Source organism: Sceloporus occidentalis, unplaced genomic scaffold (genome assembly GCF_023333645.1).
Source record: "Sceloporus occidentalis isolate IW3139 unplaced genomic scaffold, rSceOcc1.0.p SCAF_3, whole genome shotgun sequence".
In the NCBI taxonomy this organism is placed as follows: domain Eukaryota; kingdom Metazoa; phylum Chordata; class Lepidosauria; order Squamata; family Phrynosomatidae; genus Sceloporus; species Sceloporus occidentalis.
Window position 1 is genome coordinate 234,925,111 of NW_028316983.1, and position 18,330 is coordinate 234,943,440.

Genomic DNA, 18,330 nt, shown 5'->3' on the forward strand with positions numbered 1-18,330 from the left:
CACACATCAGATAACTTGAGAAACACTGGCCTATATCCAATTGTTAAATCTCAACTAGTTTGCACACAAGCTGGTTCAGAAACTTTATCAAACTGTTGATCTATAAGATCTATTCAGACTCAATGGGATTTGCATATATATTTGTTTGTTTTGTTTTCAGTTTATATCCCACTTTTCTCTACACTGATTTGTATTTTCATATTATCAATTGTGTCTTAATATTACTGTTTTTGGTGTTTCTGTACCATTTTAGTTAATCTTATCAAGCGTCAGAGTAAGCCTCAATTTTGGGAAGAAAGTAGGATATAAATCAGACAGACAAATTGATTCATGTGTCCAGAAACAGGCAAACTGACACATATCTAAATCATGCTCACTGTGTTTCTTGATGGCTCTGTAGAACAAGAGAAATCTGCATTTAGACCAACAGGCAGGAATGTGTTCTATAACAGCACTGACTAATTTCATGATAGCAACCACACCTTTGCTGAATGGCCTTTTCCCCATCTTTTTATATTGCAGTTAGTGTCCAATCTGATCCAGAACAGATCCCAGATCTTGAACAGGTTGATGAGGATATTGCAGTGACACAGAGTCAAATCAATTTCATCTGCCCCATCACACAGGTAGGCCCCACACGCTGGAACCAGCTCTAAGGGAATAATCATTGGTGATGTCATGACTTCTCATAACTTATTATCTTCATATTTTGCAGCATGAAATATATGTGGCTGAGACATACGTATATTACTAATCTTCATTCCCACTAAATGTTTTATCAATCATTTTACAAAGCAAACTCCCAGTAGATGAGGAGTAAAAAAAAGAGACTTAGGCCCGTTACAAACGGACCTTTAAGTACACGATGAGCACGTACTAGGGTTAGAAAGGGGCATCCTTTCTGGACGCCCCTAAACCTAGTACGTGCTCTGTGCGTAGAAAATGGCGGTGGCTGTTCCACATGGCCACTGCCATCACTACGTCACGACCATGCCGCCTCGAAACGAGGCGGCGTGGTTGTGACGTATTGGGGCCGCGTCAGGGTGCCTAGGGCGCCCTTTCCCCAACCCCAGAAGGAGCTCCGTTTCGGAGCTCCTTCCTGGCTTTGCATCGCTGGGCGCAGCCTTCAGACGGCTGCACCCAGCGACGCAGAGGAGAAAGGGGCCAAGCGGCCCCTTTCTCCTCCTCCCTGCCGTCGCGGGGTGTCCTTGGGGCTTGGAGCCCCAAGGACACCCCTTTCCAGGCAGCAGGGAAGCGGCGTTTTGCCACTTCCCCGCGGCCTGGAAAGTGGCAGATTGGGGCCTCAGCGGCTGCCGCTCTGGCCACTGAGGCCCCGATCCGGCGGGGAAACGGGCGGGTGCAGGCCACCGCTTTTCGACTGTCTGTAACCCGCCAAAACCCGGCCGTGGCGCCCTCTCTATGGAATGCCTTACCTGAAGGGATCCGCCTTAGTGGATCAGTGGAAGCCTTTAAGAAGGCTTTAAAAACTCATCTCTTCCTTCAGGCCTTCCCTCCTAATTCCGTTTAAGAATATATTCCCCTATTGATGTATAGTATCTATGATTCTTGATTTTAATAATGTCATTGGATGTTTTTAAATTTTGGTCGCATTTAATCTATTTTAATTATGTACTTTTAAGATGTGGTTTCTACTGTTTTTATTGTCTGTTTTTAACAATTTCTGTACACCGCTTTGATCAATGGGAAAGCGGTTAATAAATGAACAATTTATTAATTTATTAAAGTCTCAGGGCATTGAAAAAGAGTTGATTTAATTCTTAAAAATAGTTCAGTGTATTTCAGGCTGAAAATATTTTTCTGACCTTCTTCAAGGAAATACAACTTTAAATTTCTTAATTTTAGAATTCAAGGATTCCCAAAGGACTGTTTCCAAAGTTTATGCCTGGCAACTAATCAACTGATAATCTGCTTTAATAATAAAGTCATCTTTTTTCAACTTTCTGAGGCCTTTTCTGCATGGCCAGGGTACTCCTGGAGCAGCCAGGAATATCCTGGCCCCACAACTGCCCTGACCTAACCCTGTTACCTCAGCCTCCATTTCCACACAGTGGCAGCTGCCTGCACAGGAATCTTACCAAACTGCCTAGCACATCTGCCACCGCCATGGTGGGTCACTTGCTTTGGAGATCAGAACGATGCACCCAGGAATGATTACATAGAGCATAGAGGTGGACAGAATACATATTTTCTGGTCTAGATTTTTGGTATTAAATTGTTGGTGGTCCATCAATATCCTTTATATCTGAAAGTCAAGTATGTATATCCAGGATTTTTCAGCCCTTTAACACAATAATTCTGTTGTAAATGATCCTGAGTATGCTGTCTTGTGTAAAACCATAAGAAGAACATTTTATATATATATATATATATATATATATATATATATATATATATATAATTTTTATACCGCTATTCCTTGGAGATCATAGTGGTGTACAAAAATATAAAAACAGTGTAAAACAACAAGGCCCCTCCAACCCCCCAATTATACAATATAAAACAGTTAAAACGTCATAAAACCCCCAATACAAATAGCAGCAATACAATAAGAATACCAGTGACAAGATAAAATGCCTAAAACATCACTAAAAGGGGGGAAGAGTCAGTCAAAAAGAAAAGAAAAAAAAAGGATCATGGGGGAAAAGCCTGGCGGAAGAGGAAGGTCTTCAAGGTCCTCTTAAAAGCTTCAAGGGTTTTCAAAAGTTTTGCCAGGGTGTTCCAAGCCATTTTGCCCCATGAGACAAAGGTAGTGTTTTGCCATTCTGTATTCAGAAGCCCACTAGACTTGTATCTGATTTGGATGTTAGTGGCTTATATAGCATTCCATACCATGTCCAAAGGCAGCAGACTAGCTGAGGTGGCACAGAACAGGCCATAAGGCACTGCATTCACTTATTCAGGCAGTGAGTCAGGATGAACAGCTGAAGGATGTTGTTGCTCCCAAACAATCTGTGCCTCCTTGCATCTGCTACCTGAGACAAGAATCCCAGCAACCAGCAAGTGATTGGTGGATGCCCAGAAACTGGCTAGTGGCCACTAGTGGGCTTCTCCAGCTCACCCCTGCTGCTCATCCAAGTCTACCTCCTGCTCATTCCTGGTTTATTCCACATATAACTACTTGGACATATTCTGAATAAGTAAATGCAGTGTGTCACAGGTTCAAAACTTGACGTGAGTTTCTGAGCCTTCATCCTCCACTAATGTGTCTTGAGTTTTTGAGCTTTCATCCTTTGCAGGGGTGGGGACCCTGTGGCTCTCCATATATTATCCACTTTAGCAAGCATGACCACTGGTCATGAATGATGGGAGTTGTCATCCAGTGACATGTATAGCGCTACAGATTACATAATTTTACATAAAATAGTCACTGTGGAGATTGTGGAGATTTACCATCCTAAACTATGAAAGCAGTGGGACATGGTGGTACCCATATCAGTGAGCTCGTGAATCCATTCTAAAGTTTTTTTCTAAATTTTGAAGGAACTGTCCGAAGAGGCTGAAATCTTATTTCCAAAATAAATTCAGCACGTTGGATAGCTCCTTTAAATGTTATATTAAAACCCGGAGTCAGTTCACTGCTCTCTCACACACACCTGGCCCAACATGAATACTATTAGCCACCAGAACATGAGAGAAACCATTTTACCCAAATCTTGGAGATAAATAGCACTCCAGTTTTTGGTCTGGTATAATATTTATCCTCAGAAGATTTGTGCATGATGTAGATACATCCAGTTTATAGAAAAAGTTGCAAGTTCATCCCCATGTTTCTCTGCTGCTAGGGACAGATTGTCCCCTCATTTCATACCTGAGGGGACAATCTAATTTTAAAATTAGCCCCCAGGAGTATTTCTAAAATTCCAGTGTATAATCAGGGTTTAGAAAGTATGTTTGGGAACATGCCAAGTTTCATTATAAATTCAAGAGTCACCTACAAAAAGGAAAAGCTTGTGCTTGAGGAAAGGGGGATAGACAAAACTGCCTGATCAGCTAACCTAGATATCTAAATCCTGGTCCTCATCTTTAACATTGGGTCCTCATCTTTAACCTCTACGTATGGAAACTGCAGTGCTAAGGAGGCTATACATAGATTTTCTGTATTTTAGAATTTTCCTCTGGGAAAAAAGGTAGTAACAGTACCTCTCTGCCCCCACTTTAAAACCCTCCTTTAAAAGTGGAGTCCTTCTGTATCCTGTCCCTCTTCCCACTCTTGCCAGAGCTAATAATTAAGTGTAAGAAAAGAAGATATGGCCACTTATGAATGTACAGTAGTATGCTCATTTGTTTTTTCTAACTTTATCTTACCCCTGCCCCATATCTTGCCCTCTTCACTTTGCCTCTTCAGTCTTGGTATTCTCTTCTCTTGCTCTAGAATGCAAGCTCTTTGGGGCAGAGGTCTGTGTACATGATTCTATCGATGCTTATCTTATATTGTAATTCATTATATTCATTGACAGGGATGAATAAGTTAGCTACCCATAGTAATAAGCCCTTTTGTAGCATTCCATTTGGACAGTTTAATTAATTAATTATTGCAGGAAGAGATGAGGAAACCAGTCAAGAATAAAGTCTGTGGTCACACCTATGAAAAAGATGCCATACTAGAACTTATTCGAACTAAAGAGCAACGTAAGAAGAAAGCCTGGTAAGTAACCACATGCGTGTGGAGAAAGGATTCTGTTTAATCTAGAACAATGCTTGGGAGAATTGCTTTATGGACTACGTTTTCAAGAATCACCCATTACAGTGGGTCCGAGAGAGAAACTGTCACTTGTTTACCCCACCCTTCTTAACACACACATATACACAGAAAGGCACATAGCACATTCAGACTTTTACACATGTCAAGGAACTCTTCAAGATTCCACATGTGCAAACTCCCCTTGGGCATTCTGCACAATTGCATAGAATCATAGAATCATAGAGTTGGAAGAGACCACAAGGGCCATCCAATCCAACTCCCTGCCATGCAGAAAATCTAAACCAAAGCATCCCCGACAGATGGCCATCCAGCCTCTATTTAAAGACCTCTAAGGAAGGAGACTCCACTACACTCTAAGGGAGTTTGTTCCACTGTCGAACAGCCCTTACTGTCAGGAAGTTCCTCCTAATGTTGAGGTGGAATCTCTTTTCCTGCAGCTTGCATCCATTGCTCCGGGTCCTGTTCTCTGGAGCAGCAGAAAACAAGCTAGCTCCCTCCTCAATATGATATCCCTTCAAGTATATAACAGGATTATCTTATCACCTCTTAACCTTCTTTTCTCCAGGCTAAACATCCCCAGCTCCCTAAGTCATTCCTCATAGGGCATGGCTTTCAGACCCTTCACCATTTTAGTCACCCTCCTTTGGACATGCTCCAGTTTCTCAATGTCCTTTTTGAATTGTGGTGCCCAGAACTGGACACAATATTCTAGGTGGGGCCTGACCAGCGCAGAATAGAGTGGCACTATTACTTCCCTTGATCTAGACACTATACTTCTATTGATGCAGCCTAAAATCACATTGGCCTTTTTAGCTGCTGCATCGCATTGTTGACTCATGTTCAATTTGTGGTCTGCTTGGGCTCCCAGATAGATCCCTTTCACACGTAGTCTCATTCAGCCAGGTGTCACTCATCCTATATCTGTTCATTTCATTTTTCTGCCCTAAGTACAGTACCTTGCATTTCTCCGTGTTGAAATTCATTTTGTTAGCTTTGGCCCAGCTTTTTAGTCTATTCAGGTCATTTTGAATTTTGATCCTGTGCTCTGGGGTATTAGCTGCTTTGCCTAATTTGGTGTCATCTGCAAATTTGATAAGTATACCCCCAATTCTGTCATCCAAGTCATTGATAAAGATGTTGAATAGGTCAGACCCCTGTGAGATCCCACTGGTCACTTTTCTCCAGGATGAAAAGGAGCCATTGTTGAGCACCCTTTGGGTTCGGCTGATCAACCAGTTACAAATCCATGTAACAGTTACATTGTTCTAGCCCATATTTCACTAGTTTGTTTGCAAGAATGTTATGGGGAACCCTGTCAAAGGCCTTAATGAAATCAAGCTATATTATATCCACAGCATTCCCTTCATCTATCAAGCTGGTAATTTTATCACACAAAAAAAGAGAGATTAGATTTGTTTGGCATGACTTCTTTCTCTGAAACCCATGTTGACTTTTTGTGATTGTGGCATAGCTTTCTAGATGTTCAGAGACTCTCTGTTTAATGATCTGCTCTAGAATCTTCCCTGGTACTGATGTCAGACTAACTGGATGATCATTGTTGGGATCCTCTTTTTTCCCCTTTTTGAAGATGGGGACAACGTTTGCCCTCCTCCAGTCTGCTGGGATTTCTCCTGTTCTCCAGGAATTTTCAAAGATTATTGCCAATGGCCCCAACATTGCATTTGCCATTTCTTTTAATACACTTGGATGTAGTTCATCTGGTCATGGAGGCTTATATTTGTTTAGATTAAACAGGTATTCCTGTACTATCTCTTTGCTTATTCTGTGCTGAATTTCCCCTGTTCTGTCCTCTGCTCCATTTTCCTGAGGTTGAGCACCCTTTTCCTTTTCTGAGAACACAGAAGCAGAGAAGAGGTTGAGTAATTCTGCCTTTTCTCTGTCTGTCCCCTGTTAGCATTTTGCCATCTTCTCCACGTGGTGGCCCTACCATTTCCTTCTTCTTCCTTTTGCTGCGGACATACCCCCAAAAGTCCTTTTTGTTTTTCTTAACCTCTCTGGCAAGCCTGAGTTCATTTTGTGCTTTAGCTTTTCTGACTTTATCCCTACACATGCTCACTATTTGTTTGATTTCCTCTTTGGTGATTTCTCCGTTTTTCCATTTCTTATACATGTTCCATTTAACACTTAGCTCAGTTGAAAGTTCCTTAGTCTTCCATCCTGGTTTCTTGAGACACCTCCCATTTTTCTTCCTCATTGGAACTGTTTGAATTTGTGCCTTCAATATCTCCTTTTTGAGAAACTCCCATCCATCTTGAACTCCCTTCTCTTATAGTATTCTTGACCATGGGATCACCCTCAGTATTTCTCTAAGTTTACTAAAATCAGCTTTCCTAAAGTCTAGAATGCATGTCTGACTATGCCTGGCTTCTCCTTTCCATTGTATAACAAACTCCAGGAGAACATGGTCACTTCCATCTAAAGATCCCACCACTTGCACGCCATTAACTAGGTCATCCCTGTTGGATAGGATCAGATCTAAAATAGCCAGTCTCTCTGTCTGCCTTCCCCTGTTGTGTCCCCAGCCAAACGTCTCCATCCATCCACATCAAGGATATCCAGATCCAGTCACTGTTTTTGGTACACTACAGTTAAAACCATCAACCAGATAGCCCATCACCTAGGGCTTGTTTTAAGGTATAAATTTCAAAACCTAAGTTCTGCGCATACAGCTGGCACAGCCCAGCCTGGATACACACTTGCACTCCGTGTATATTCTGTGTCACCCTCAGACCTCCCAGTCTGAGCCACTCCAGCTTTCCACGGTCTTCTCCTCGTACAGGTAATTATAACCCCTAAAAATTCTGCTATTCCCTTCCATGTTTCCATTTCAGCTAGCTCTGTATACTGTGTTTGTTTTAATTTCTATATTGTGTGTGTGTGTGGGGGGGGGGGGGGGGGAGTGGGAATTTCACTCTACATTTTTCTAAATAAAACCTTTCTTTAATCGATAAAGAACCTGGAGTACACATGGTCCAAAGGTTATCTAAGCCTCTTGAAAAGCTAATTTCCCCAGCATTTGAAATATCACTGAAATATCGCCTCACCTGTTCTTTGGATAACACCAAACATGTCCCAGTTTTCAGCCAAGAAATGTTGAGGGTATGAAATGCCTAGTGCAATCCCCTGATTCAGTAAGCTGTGTATTCCTACTGTATGTGTACCTGAATTTTTCTGGTTGTGTACACAATATATGGGAATGGCTTCTGGGCTGACAAAAATTTGTACAACATAACTCTACCCTTTCATTTGATACTGAAGAGAGAAACAGCTATTTTGAAGTATCTGCCTTATAGCTAGATTCTCCTTTTTGGCCAAAATATGGTTTTGCTTTTTGTTTATTTCCAGAAGTTTGGTGAGAATTCTCTTTCCGTGATCATTATAGGTGTCTTACAGGTTTTTCATAAGTCTGATTTATTTATTTCAAAGCTTCAGAAGAACACAAGCATAACATACTTTTTCTGAAGAGCAAGCATTCATTACCAGAACCAGTGCAGTTTATACATGGCACAGTTAGCTAGGACATAGTTTTCATGTGACCATGCATGGCTGGCTGGGGTTAAAAAGTACACAAAAAGCATATGGTTGTGTAAGAAAATGTTCAGGAGGTACTCTGAGGAAGTAGAGGTCATTTAGAGTACCAGCATGAAAAGGCAATTGGAAAACCAAAAAAACACGTGGCATGCTAACAGCTTCCATCCTGTTGATCTGTCTGCATTTTAACCCCAGATTTTGGATAAGGATGTGAAGCTATCTTTTTGAACTACTGTTGCTGACATTCTGAGCTGAGCCTGGCTGTGCAAACATGGCAAACCAGGTGCTTAGGATTCTCCAGTCTCCTCAAGAGATCTCAGGTCTGGTATGCAGTGAAGATGCCAGAACTGTTTGTTTTGTTGCATTCTTTTTTTTTTTGCTGTGTGCGCAAACTGTAATTTGCATAAACCTCCTGTTTAGGCCCAGAATTATGGACCTGAATCCTGTTGGTAAGCCCAACCAGATCCATTAAATCATTTACTCTGTGGTAAGTCACTACTTAGGTAAATCATATTGATTCAATAGATCTACCCCAGCTGAGACAAGCGAGAGGATTTAGACCTATGTCATTTTCTTTTATGAAGCTAAGTACAGCACATGCAAAATATGAGCAAACCATCCAGTGTTACTGTTCTTCATCTGTGCATGCAAAAAGGCAACAGTTTGCTTCTTTGTTGTATTAAAATATTGTTGTGTGCCTTCAAGCAATTTCTGACTTATGGCAACCCTAACAATTTTGATGAGGTTTTCATGAGTTTTTCTTAGCAAGATTTGTTCACAGAAGGTTTGCCATTATCTTCCTCTGAGGCTGAAAGAGTGTGACTTGCCCAAGGTCACCCAGTGGGTTTCCATGGCTGAATGTGAATTCAGATCCCATTTCTACTGTTGTAATCCAACACACTAATCACTAAATCAGTTGGCTGTCAATGATCTGATAGCTGTCTATAAAGGGATGCCATGCAGAAGATGAAAGAAGCTTGTTTTCTGCTGTTGCAAAGACTGGAACATGTTCCAGTTGATTCACTTGACAAGAAAAGAGATTCCACCAGAACATTTCCCTCATTAATGCAAGAAATATTCAGTAGTGGAATTGGCTGCATAAGAGGGTGGTTAAGCAGAGGTTCAATGGACATCTCTCAGGAGTGCTTCAGTTGTGTTTTCCATCATGGTAGGAGATTAGACTGGATGGCTCTTCCAGCTGTTAAGATTCTATGATTTTATGTTGAGGAGAAGATTTTTGAAGGTTTACCATGTGAGGATGAATCAAATCAGGATGGCCTTAAACACAGCTAAGATAGGGGTCTGATTTATTTGCTAGCTGATACAATAATGTCCCCTTTCATCCTGTCTTCCTCCTGTCCAGCCACAGCAGCTGATGCAACTTATATTGTATGTCTTGAGGTGTAATTAGTACCAAGTACAAAATTAAAGTGAGTCAAATGAGGATACAGATAGAATATCTGTACTGCACCGATTAGGAGAAGGCTGTGTTCTGACTCGTTTTTGGGAACGTTCCGAAATTTACTCTGGAGCAAATAAATGGGCTTGTATAAGGAAATTCCCTCCAGAGAAACACTTTCTCCCAGCCCAGCCCTGACCCACTGAAAGCTGCTTATGTGTGAAATCACACTTCTTGTGTCCACTATTTGATGTTAATAGTATTATTCAAATTTTCATTTCTGAGTCAGCCAACACAAGAAAGTAGCCACATAAGGTAGAGGGACAAAATGAAACCATTGCCCTTCCAAAATAGAGCCCTCCCCTCCCCCATGAAATCATCCAAATTTCTAGCATTGCAGTGCTCACATTCCCTTAGTGTTGCTGCTGTTGATGCTGGTGGTGTGTGTGTCTTCAAGTCATATCCAACTTATGGTGACCTAAGGGGGACCTAGCATGGGGTTTTCTTGGCAAAATTTCTTCACAGGGTGTTTGTCATGGCCATCCTCTGAGGCTGAGAAGTATGATTTGCCAAAAGTCACCCAGTGGCTTTCAATGGCTGAGATGGGATTCAAATCTTGGTCTCCTGGAGTCCTAGTCCAGCAGTCAATCCACTACACCACACTCTTTTGTTAACTTTGCCAATGTCTTCTCTTTGCATCCCTAAACTTTATTACTAAATCAGTATCCAAAGGAATCTTTGAGATGAACTAACTGAAAAAAAGAAGTTGGTAGCATGAGCTTTCATTGACTTGAGCCTACTTGTCTGAGGAAATAGGCTCAATTCTATAAAAGCACATGCTACCGTCTTCTTTCTTTCAGTTAGTCTCAAAGGTGCTACAAAATCCCTTTGCATACTGATTTTTCCAGACTAACATGGCTATGTCTTTGAATTCTATTACTAAATGTTCAACTGAAATTTTAATTTAATGCAATGCTGAAAATTTGGCAAATGATGTAAAATTTCATTGCAGAGGGGATAATTCATATATAGGTCAGTGCCCTCATTTTGCTTGCTACTCCCCATAGCTACACCCCTGGGCCAAAACAGCTTACACCAAAGATAAGATATTTCGTGAGCTTGGAAAAGTTATGGATTTCAACTGTCAAGCCAGAATGGCTCCAGAAAAAATCTATAATCCTATAAGTAATGTTTTGAAGCTCTGGATTTGTCGTAGTACCTGAACCTAGTTCTTCATTGTGGTGATAAACAAGTGATTGAACTGAACTACATCACCTTTGAGCTTTACTAGGAATTAAATTAGTCAGTCCAAATAAATTTCATTCATTTTTAAAGTGAATGAAATTCCTAATTTGTCTTCCTCCAACTCATACCTGGATCTGGGTTCCATTTACCTTGCAGGCTGACTTTTTGAATTTTCTGATGGCAATTCTCAGCTTTAGCTGTTGTGTACAAAAATGCACAATTTGAGGGTTAATGCATGCAATGGAGATGAGAATGTTCATTTTTTAAAAGAATCACAGAAAACAGTGTTTAGGATTGAACATATACATAACGGTCATAGACTGATAATGGAGGAGTGCTTGGAAGAGTAACCTTTTTTAAAATGTATTTGTATAGTCCCAACGGTAATTCTTCCAAGCTTTAGAATACAATGATATATCTATCCCTAGAATTTTCATTTGACTGAATTCTTCACTCTGCTTAAATTTCAGTCTAACATAACATAAAAACAGATGAGATAGATCAGTGGGCAGCAACATTTTAAGTTAGCCTTCTCTGTGACACAACAGTCTTTGCTGCTTGTAAGAGTCACATCATTCTTCCTATAAGCTGTGCAGACTAGCTCCTCATGAGATTTCAGTGTTCCTCTGTATACAGGTCAAAGCTTCGAAAACCTACTTTTCTGGAGTAGATTGTTGTTGTTGTTAACTGCCTTCTAGTTGACTTTGACTCATAGCAACCTCATGAATGAGTAACCTCCAAGCCCCCCTGTCCTCAACTGCTCTGCTCAGCTCTTGCAGGCTCAGTGCCATAATTTCCTTGATTGACTCTATCCATCTAATATATGGCCTTCCCTCTCTTTCTGCTACCTTCCACCTTTCCTAGCATTATTGGTTTTTTCCAGTGTGTCATGCCTTCTCATGATAATAATAATAATAATAATAATAATAATAATAATAAAGATTTATTTCTAGCCCGCCCTATAACAGAGAATCCGGGCAGTTTACAACAGTAAAATACATCAAAGTTACAATAAAATCCAAGAAGAAAACAATCCCCATACCCACCCCCATTCTAAAACAGGATTAAACAATCATAGAATAAAAGCATTAAAGACTGTAAAAATATAAAAACATTCAACTAGAATTTGGAGGAAAATAAGCAGACGAGGCCAAAGTATGACAGCCTCAGTTTGATCATCTTGGCTTCCAGGCAGAGTTCTGGCTTGATCTGTTCTAGGACCCATTTGTTTGTCTTTTTAGCCATCCATGGTATCCTGAGCACTCGTCTCCAGCACCACATCTCAAATGAGTTTATATTCTTCCTATCCTCTTCCTTCAATTTCCAGCTCTTATATCCATACGTGGTAATAGGGAATACTGTGGCTTGGACAGTTCTAAGTGTTCAGTTCTATATCTTTACACTTTAGAATTTTGTCTAGTTCTTTTATAGGACTGCCCTTCCCAGTCCTAATCTTCTTATTTTTTGACTGCAAGCTCTGTCCTGGTCAATGATGGAGCCAAAGCATGAGAAATCTTTGACTATTTCTATTTCTTCATTGTCTGGACTGAATTTATGTAAATCCCCTGCAGTCATTATTTTTTTAATGTTCAGCATTAAACTGCCTTTGCACTTTAACTTTCCTTAGTAACTGTTCCAAGTTTGTTTCTGAATAACAACTCTGAACATCTCCCAGATTGGCAAGATTCTCAGTAAAATTTAAATACCTGTGCCTGCAATAGACAGACAGACAGACAGACAGACAGACAGCAAGTATTTAAATTTTATATTTTATAAATATAATAAAATATTTTATATTTTATAAATAAAAGTACTGTAGTGCCAGTGTGGTTTCTGTGGTTTGAGTACTGGACTAAGACTCCAGTTTTGGAATCCCAGCTCCACCACAGAAACCCACTGGATAACCCTGGCAAGACATTCTCTCAGCCTAAGAGGGAGGCAGTGGCAAATCTTGACAAGAAGAGCCTAGGAAGGGGTTTGCGTAAGTTAGAATCAATGTAAAGGCACATAACAACCACAACAGCAACAACAAAATGTATTCTGAGTCTGTTTACTTTGGTCCAGTGTATTTCTCTAAACCTGTGATTGTTTTCAGCTCAGACTCCTGTTTGTCCTCTGTAAATAACTCCTTTGAGCGTCCTCCTTGGCAGGTTTTGAACAGCTGAGAATAATCTGCATGCTGAGGAAGCATCACTGGTTCTGTGTCATCCAGATCGCTTTTGACTTGAGGCTTTTCAAGGCACTTTACCAGAATTAATTAATTCTGGCAAAAACATGTGCCAGATAAATAATAATTATCCTAACCCTCTTTGTAGACTGGGAGGGAAAGGAGGGGGGGAGGGAAAAAACCCAAACTGTGAGACTCCACAGTTTGCCCAGGGCAAACACAACAAGCAGGAGACACAGCAGAGAAGAAAAGGCATAATGAATGCTGACTCCCATCTCTGAATGCTGAGTCTCAAGCAAAATGCCTTCCCAGGCAGAATGTGTCTCTTTTGAGGGAAAGGGCCTCAAATGGTGTCAGCGGTGCTTCTCTAACTGTGGTACAGTACAAACGTTTGATTTCTTTTCTCATTATTATTATTTTTTTTGCACTATGCACCATTCAGAACTATAAAGCAAATAAAAGAAAGAACTTCATATAATGCTTAGTTAAACTATGGGGCTCATTCCCACAAGATGTAACGATGGCTGCAAATGTAGCTTTAAAAGGAGCTTATATAAATTAATGGAGGTTTGGATCATCAATGGCTATTAGTCATGATGGCTGTCTATGGTATTCGCTGGGGTTTGGTTCCGGGATCCCCCATGGAGACCAAAATCTTTGGATGCTCAAGTCCCATTAAATACAATGCCATAGTAAGATGGTGTCACTTGTATAAAATGGCAAAATCAAGGTTTGCTTTTTGGAATTTATATATTTTAAAATATTTTCAAACTGTGGATGCTTGAATCCGTGGATAAAAATAAAAATAAAAATTCCCTGTTGAAACAGCTTCATTGGCTGCCAGTTCGTTCCCGGGCACAATTCAAGGTACTGGTTATATCCTACAAAGCCCTACATGGCTCAGGTCCACATTATTTGGCAGACCGTTTCTCCTGGTATAAACCTGCCCGGACTCTGAAATCCTCTGGAGAAGCCCTTCTCTCCATCCCAACACCTTCACAAACACATTTGGTGGGGACACGAGAGAGGGCCTTCTCAGTGGCTGCCCCTAGACTCTGGAACTCCCTGCCCATGGAGATAAGAACGGCTCCCTCCTTGATGGCTTTCTGACGGCAGGTGAAGACCTACCTGTTCAAACAGGCATTTAAGGAATCACTATAAGAACAGGCAGGAATGTTGGACTAGTTTCATCATTCTGTTTAATGCATGTCATTTATCTATTTATTTTTAAAATGTTTTAATTGTACTTTTTGTTTGTTTGTTTGTTTTTTAATTGCTGTGAAGCCGCTCTGAGTCCCAGTCCTGGGAAAAGAGCGGGATATAAAAATAAATAAATAAATAAATAAATAAATAAATAAATAAAATAAAAATTAATGGCTATGGAGGGCTGACTGTATCACTTCCAGAATCAGAGGCAATCATTGTTGTTTGTTTGTTTGTTTGTTTATTCTATTTATATGCCACCTTTCTCCCAAATTGGACCCAAGGTGACTCACAACAGATTTTGTTGTTGATGCTGTTGTTGTTGTTATGATGGGTGTTCAATGAAACTGATTTACGGCAAACCTGCTGTAGGGTTTTCTTGGCATAATTTATTCAGAGGAGGTTTGCCATTGCCTTCCTCTGAGGCTGAGAGAGTGTAGCTTGCCCAAGGTGACTCGCTTAGTTTCCATGAGTGAGCGGGAGATTTGAACCTGGTGCAACACTCAAGCCATTGTACCACACTGGCTCTTATTAGAGGCAATGTGCCTCTTTGTATTAGTCGCTGGGAAACGTCAAATGGAAGGTGCAGTTGCATTCATGTTCTGCTAGTAAGCTTCCTGTAGGCAACTGATTGGCCACTGTTTCAGCAGAATGTTAAATTAAAGGGACTTTGAGTCTGATCCATCAAGACTCATCTTAGGTTTCTCATGGTTGTGTGTGGCACAAGCAATTTTATAGATTTCAATAACAATTTTCTTATTCCTTATTATAGTCCAATGCTATCGTGGTCAGTAGCAACCCTATAAGTGAGAGGAATGGTGTGACCTCTGGTATGGGATGGGGTGTCAGCATCTTTACCCAGCCCATTTGAAATGTGTGGCTCCATTTTTGATGTGGTCTACCCTGCAAGGCTTCTCCTTTGGTCTAAAATCAGAGGTGGCCAACTTGTGTTGCAGGGGGGACTCTGTCCCCATGCACAAATAGTGGGAATTACAACACCACAGCCTCTCTTGGGCCACATGTTCTTCTCTGCCACTGTAAGTGACACTATAATTGTGGTTTCTTACCAAGGATTGTAATGGATTGTCTAGTTTTCAAACTTTCATGTCCCATAATTCTCCTAGCAAGAAACAGGATGCCATGAGTTGTTTTCACTGAAGGTCAGACTTCTAACTGCACCACTCCCTTTCCTCAAGGGAGAGCTTTTTTTGATTTGGAATAGGAAAGGGAAGAAAATGGGAGTCATTTTTTGCAAATGAGGCTGGCGCCACACTATAGAATTAACACAGTTCCACACTGTTTGAACTGCCATGGCTCCATTCTATGGAATCCTGGGATTTGTAGTTTTGTTGTGGCACCAGAGCTCTCTGACAGAGAAGGCTATATATCTCACAAAAGTACAAATCTCAGAATTCCATAGCATTGGGCCGTGGCAGTTAAAGTGATGCCAAATTGCATTAATTCTGCAGGGTAGATGCAGCCTGAATATGAAATGCCTTGGCATTTCCCCAGTATTCATTAAATTTGCTTTAAAAGCTGGAATGACTTTCCTGGTGAGCAGATGGAGGCTCCTTCTCTCCAGCCCGATCCCGATGTAAATGGCAACTGAAATTCTCAGTGTGTCACTTGTTTATGCCAACATGCCCTTTTTAGGGTTGTCTGGCATTTTTCAGCCTGCCGCTTGTGCTCTTAAGAAAGCAAGCAATGGGATTCAGCAACCTCCCCACAAGTTTTGATAGTCTGTGGAGAAGTTGTGTAAAGGTGTCACTGGTCTCATCATCTCACTGTCACAGTGGTCTGTGGCACTGTTGTGCAATGTTAGAGAAACTAAGTATTGCCAACACTGAGCTGGAAAGAGCAGATGTCTGGCATGGCATCTTACAAACCAGTGTGCCAACACAGCAGCACAAAAGACTGAGCCAGATCCTTATGTTTTACCTAGAGAGGATTTGTGCATCTACTCCCTTGGATTCTTTCCCAAACGCTTTGTTGCTGGCCATGCACACAAAATAGTAACTGATGTTACGAGTCATCTTCATCACTCTTGGCTAGGACAAATAATGACTTATTTGACTGTCAAAATCAGCATTTGCTCTCCATTTTCAATGATGTATCCTCAGCCTCTAGGTCTTCTGCATAGTTTGGATTGCAAATGGAAACAAATAAGCCAAGGACTGCTCATATTCTGATTGTGTGGCTGGAGCATACTGCAGTTACTTTGCATAATTCTACTTCTGTGATATGGATTCTATTTTGCTTTTTTAAAAGACAGACCAGGGCAGCAGATGAAGAGGGAACAAGATGAAGCCTTGGAGGATGTGAAATGTAAAGATGGAAATACTGGGAGCAAAATTAGGGGATCTGAAAGAGAAAGCCTGGAAGAGGTGTGGAAAAGTGGATTTAAATCCATATTGCTAGCCATGATGGAAAATATTTTTTCCTTAAACCAGAGCTTGAAAAAGTTTCTTTTTTGGACTATAATTTCCAGAATCTCACATCCAGCATGGCCAGAGATAATGGGGCCAGAAATGGCTGGGAGATCCTAGGCACAGTATTCCAAAAAGGGGATTTTTCCAAGCTCTACCCCCTATACAGGCTTACTTTGCACAACCTGGAGGGGGGGGAATGCTTAGAAAATCATGGAAAAGGCTCAGTTAAAACCTCTGACTATATGGCTTGTCTATCTTTTATCTGTCAGTTAGAGCATAGCCATACTGGTTGGGGGATTCTGGAAATTGTAGTTAATTTTCCAAGATCTGTTTTAAACTTCCTCTCTTTTGGTTTTTTCAGATTTTGCCATATTTACTTGTTTCTCAGATCATGAGGGCTAGAAGCTTGGGACTCTTTAAATGAAAAATTGTCAGATTCAGGAAAGAAAATTCTGTACAGTGTAGCAAGTTTTATGCTTGAGCAGTGTTTGCTTGCACTGCGGGAAGAGATACAGATCTGGCTCAGTTGAAGGCATGGAGCTGGAGTTTTTCTGTGCTCATGTTAAGAATTGATTATTTCCCATGGCATTTGCTTTGCTGCAGTTTCTCAGTGTGGCTCAAGGCAAACCACTTAAATTGTCTTATCTGTTCCCCTGTCTCTTCAAACTCATAAGCAGGCATCTGTGGGAAGAGAAAGTAGAAGTTATCATTTGTACAGTTCTTTGAAGCCATCAAACAATATGCAAAGATTGCAGTCTCTAACGCTATTACCTATTATTACCACCATGGGCAAATTGTGCTCCACTTAAGACACATCTAGAAGCAGGAACATTCATCTATCTCAGTACACTCATTCTCCCCAAGGCCATTCATTCCCACCTGTTTAGCTAATTACATTCCCTGCCGTGTGTCTCCCCAAAACAGGTATGTGCTACCTAGCCACAAAAGTCATAATGAAAGCACATCATCCAGCAGATTGTAGGGAAAGAGAGTCCCAATAAAATACATAATGTTCTCTTCTCTCCGTTTAAAAAAAGAATGCTGTGATCCTCTAATATGGATTAAAGAAGGGACTGCATTGCAGTTTACAATAAATAAAACAAATGGTGAAAAGCCTGAAAACCCTTCCAAACATTCTTACATGTGTCTAGCACAGATCCTCAAAGCATGATTTGAAAGGCTTTTAACTTTTGCAGTTTTGTAGAAATGTACAAAGGTATATCATTCTGACCGGTAAGTATATTATGCTGGGCCCATTCTGTCTAATTGATATGTAGGGCCAAGTTAGTTATGTAAGGCAGTTGGAAGAAATGTTTTGCCAACAGTCTCAAGAATTTGGTCAGGAGGCCTTTAACCTGAGTTACATGGGGGAGGGAGACAATATTATGGAAGGCAAAGGGGATGGAGAAAATAGTCAAACTGACATAGAGGAAACAAGACAAATAGTGCAAGGACCCAACAGTGGGAGGCAAAAAAAACTTGCACAGGCAGCAAGTAAAGAGGACCCATGGTCTTTGATGTCTCTACATTAATGCACAGAGCATGGGAAATAAGCAAGATGAACTGGAACTCCTAGTACAACAAAGCAAATATAAAAGGCATCACTGAAACC

At 40.8% G+C, this 18,330-nt stretch overlaps 1 protein-coding gene across 2 annotated transcripts in view; it reads left to right on the forward strand.

The window, feature by feature from the left end:
- LOC149317634 (E3 SUMO-protein ligase NSE2-like) overlaps window positions 1–18,330 on the forward strand; it is a 277,961-nt gene that overhangs the window by 254,655 nt on the left and 4,976 nt on the right. For both annotated transcript variants that reach the window (XM_089517956.1, XM_089517955.1), the window contains 2 exons: window positions 523–626; window positions 4,560–4,666. In XM_089517956.1, the coding sequence (XP_089374082.1) occupies window positions 523–626; window positions 4,560–4,666 (211 nt within the window). The remainder of the gene's footprint in view (window positions 1–522; window positions 627–4,559; window positions 4,667–18,330) is intronic.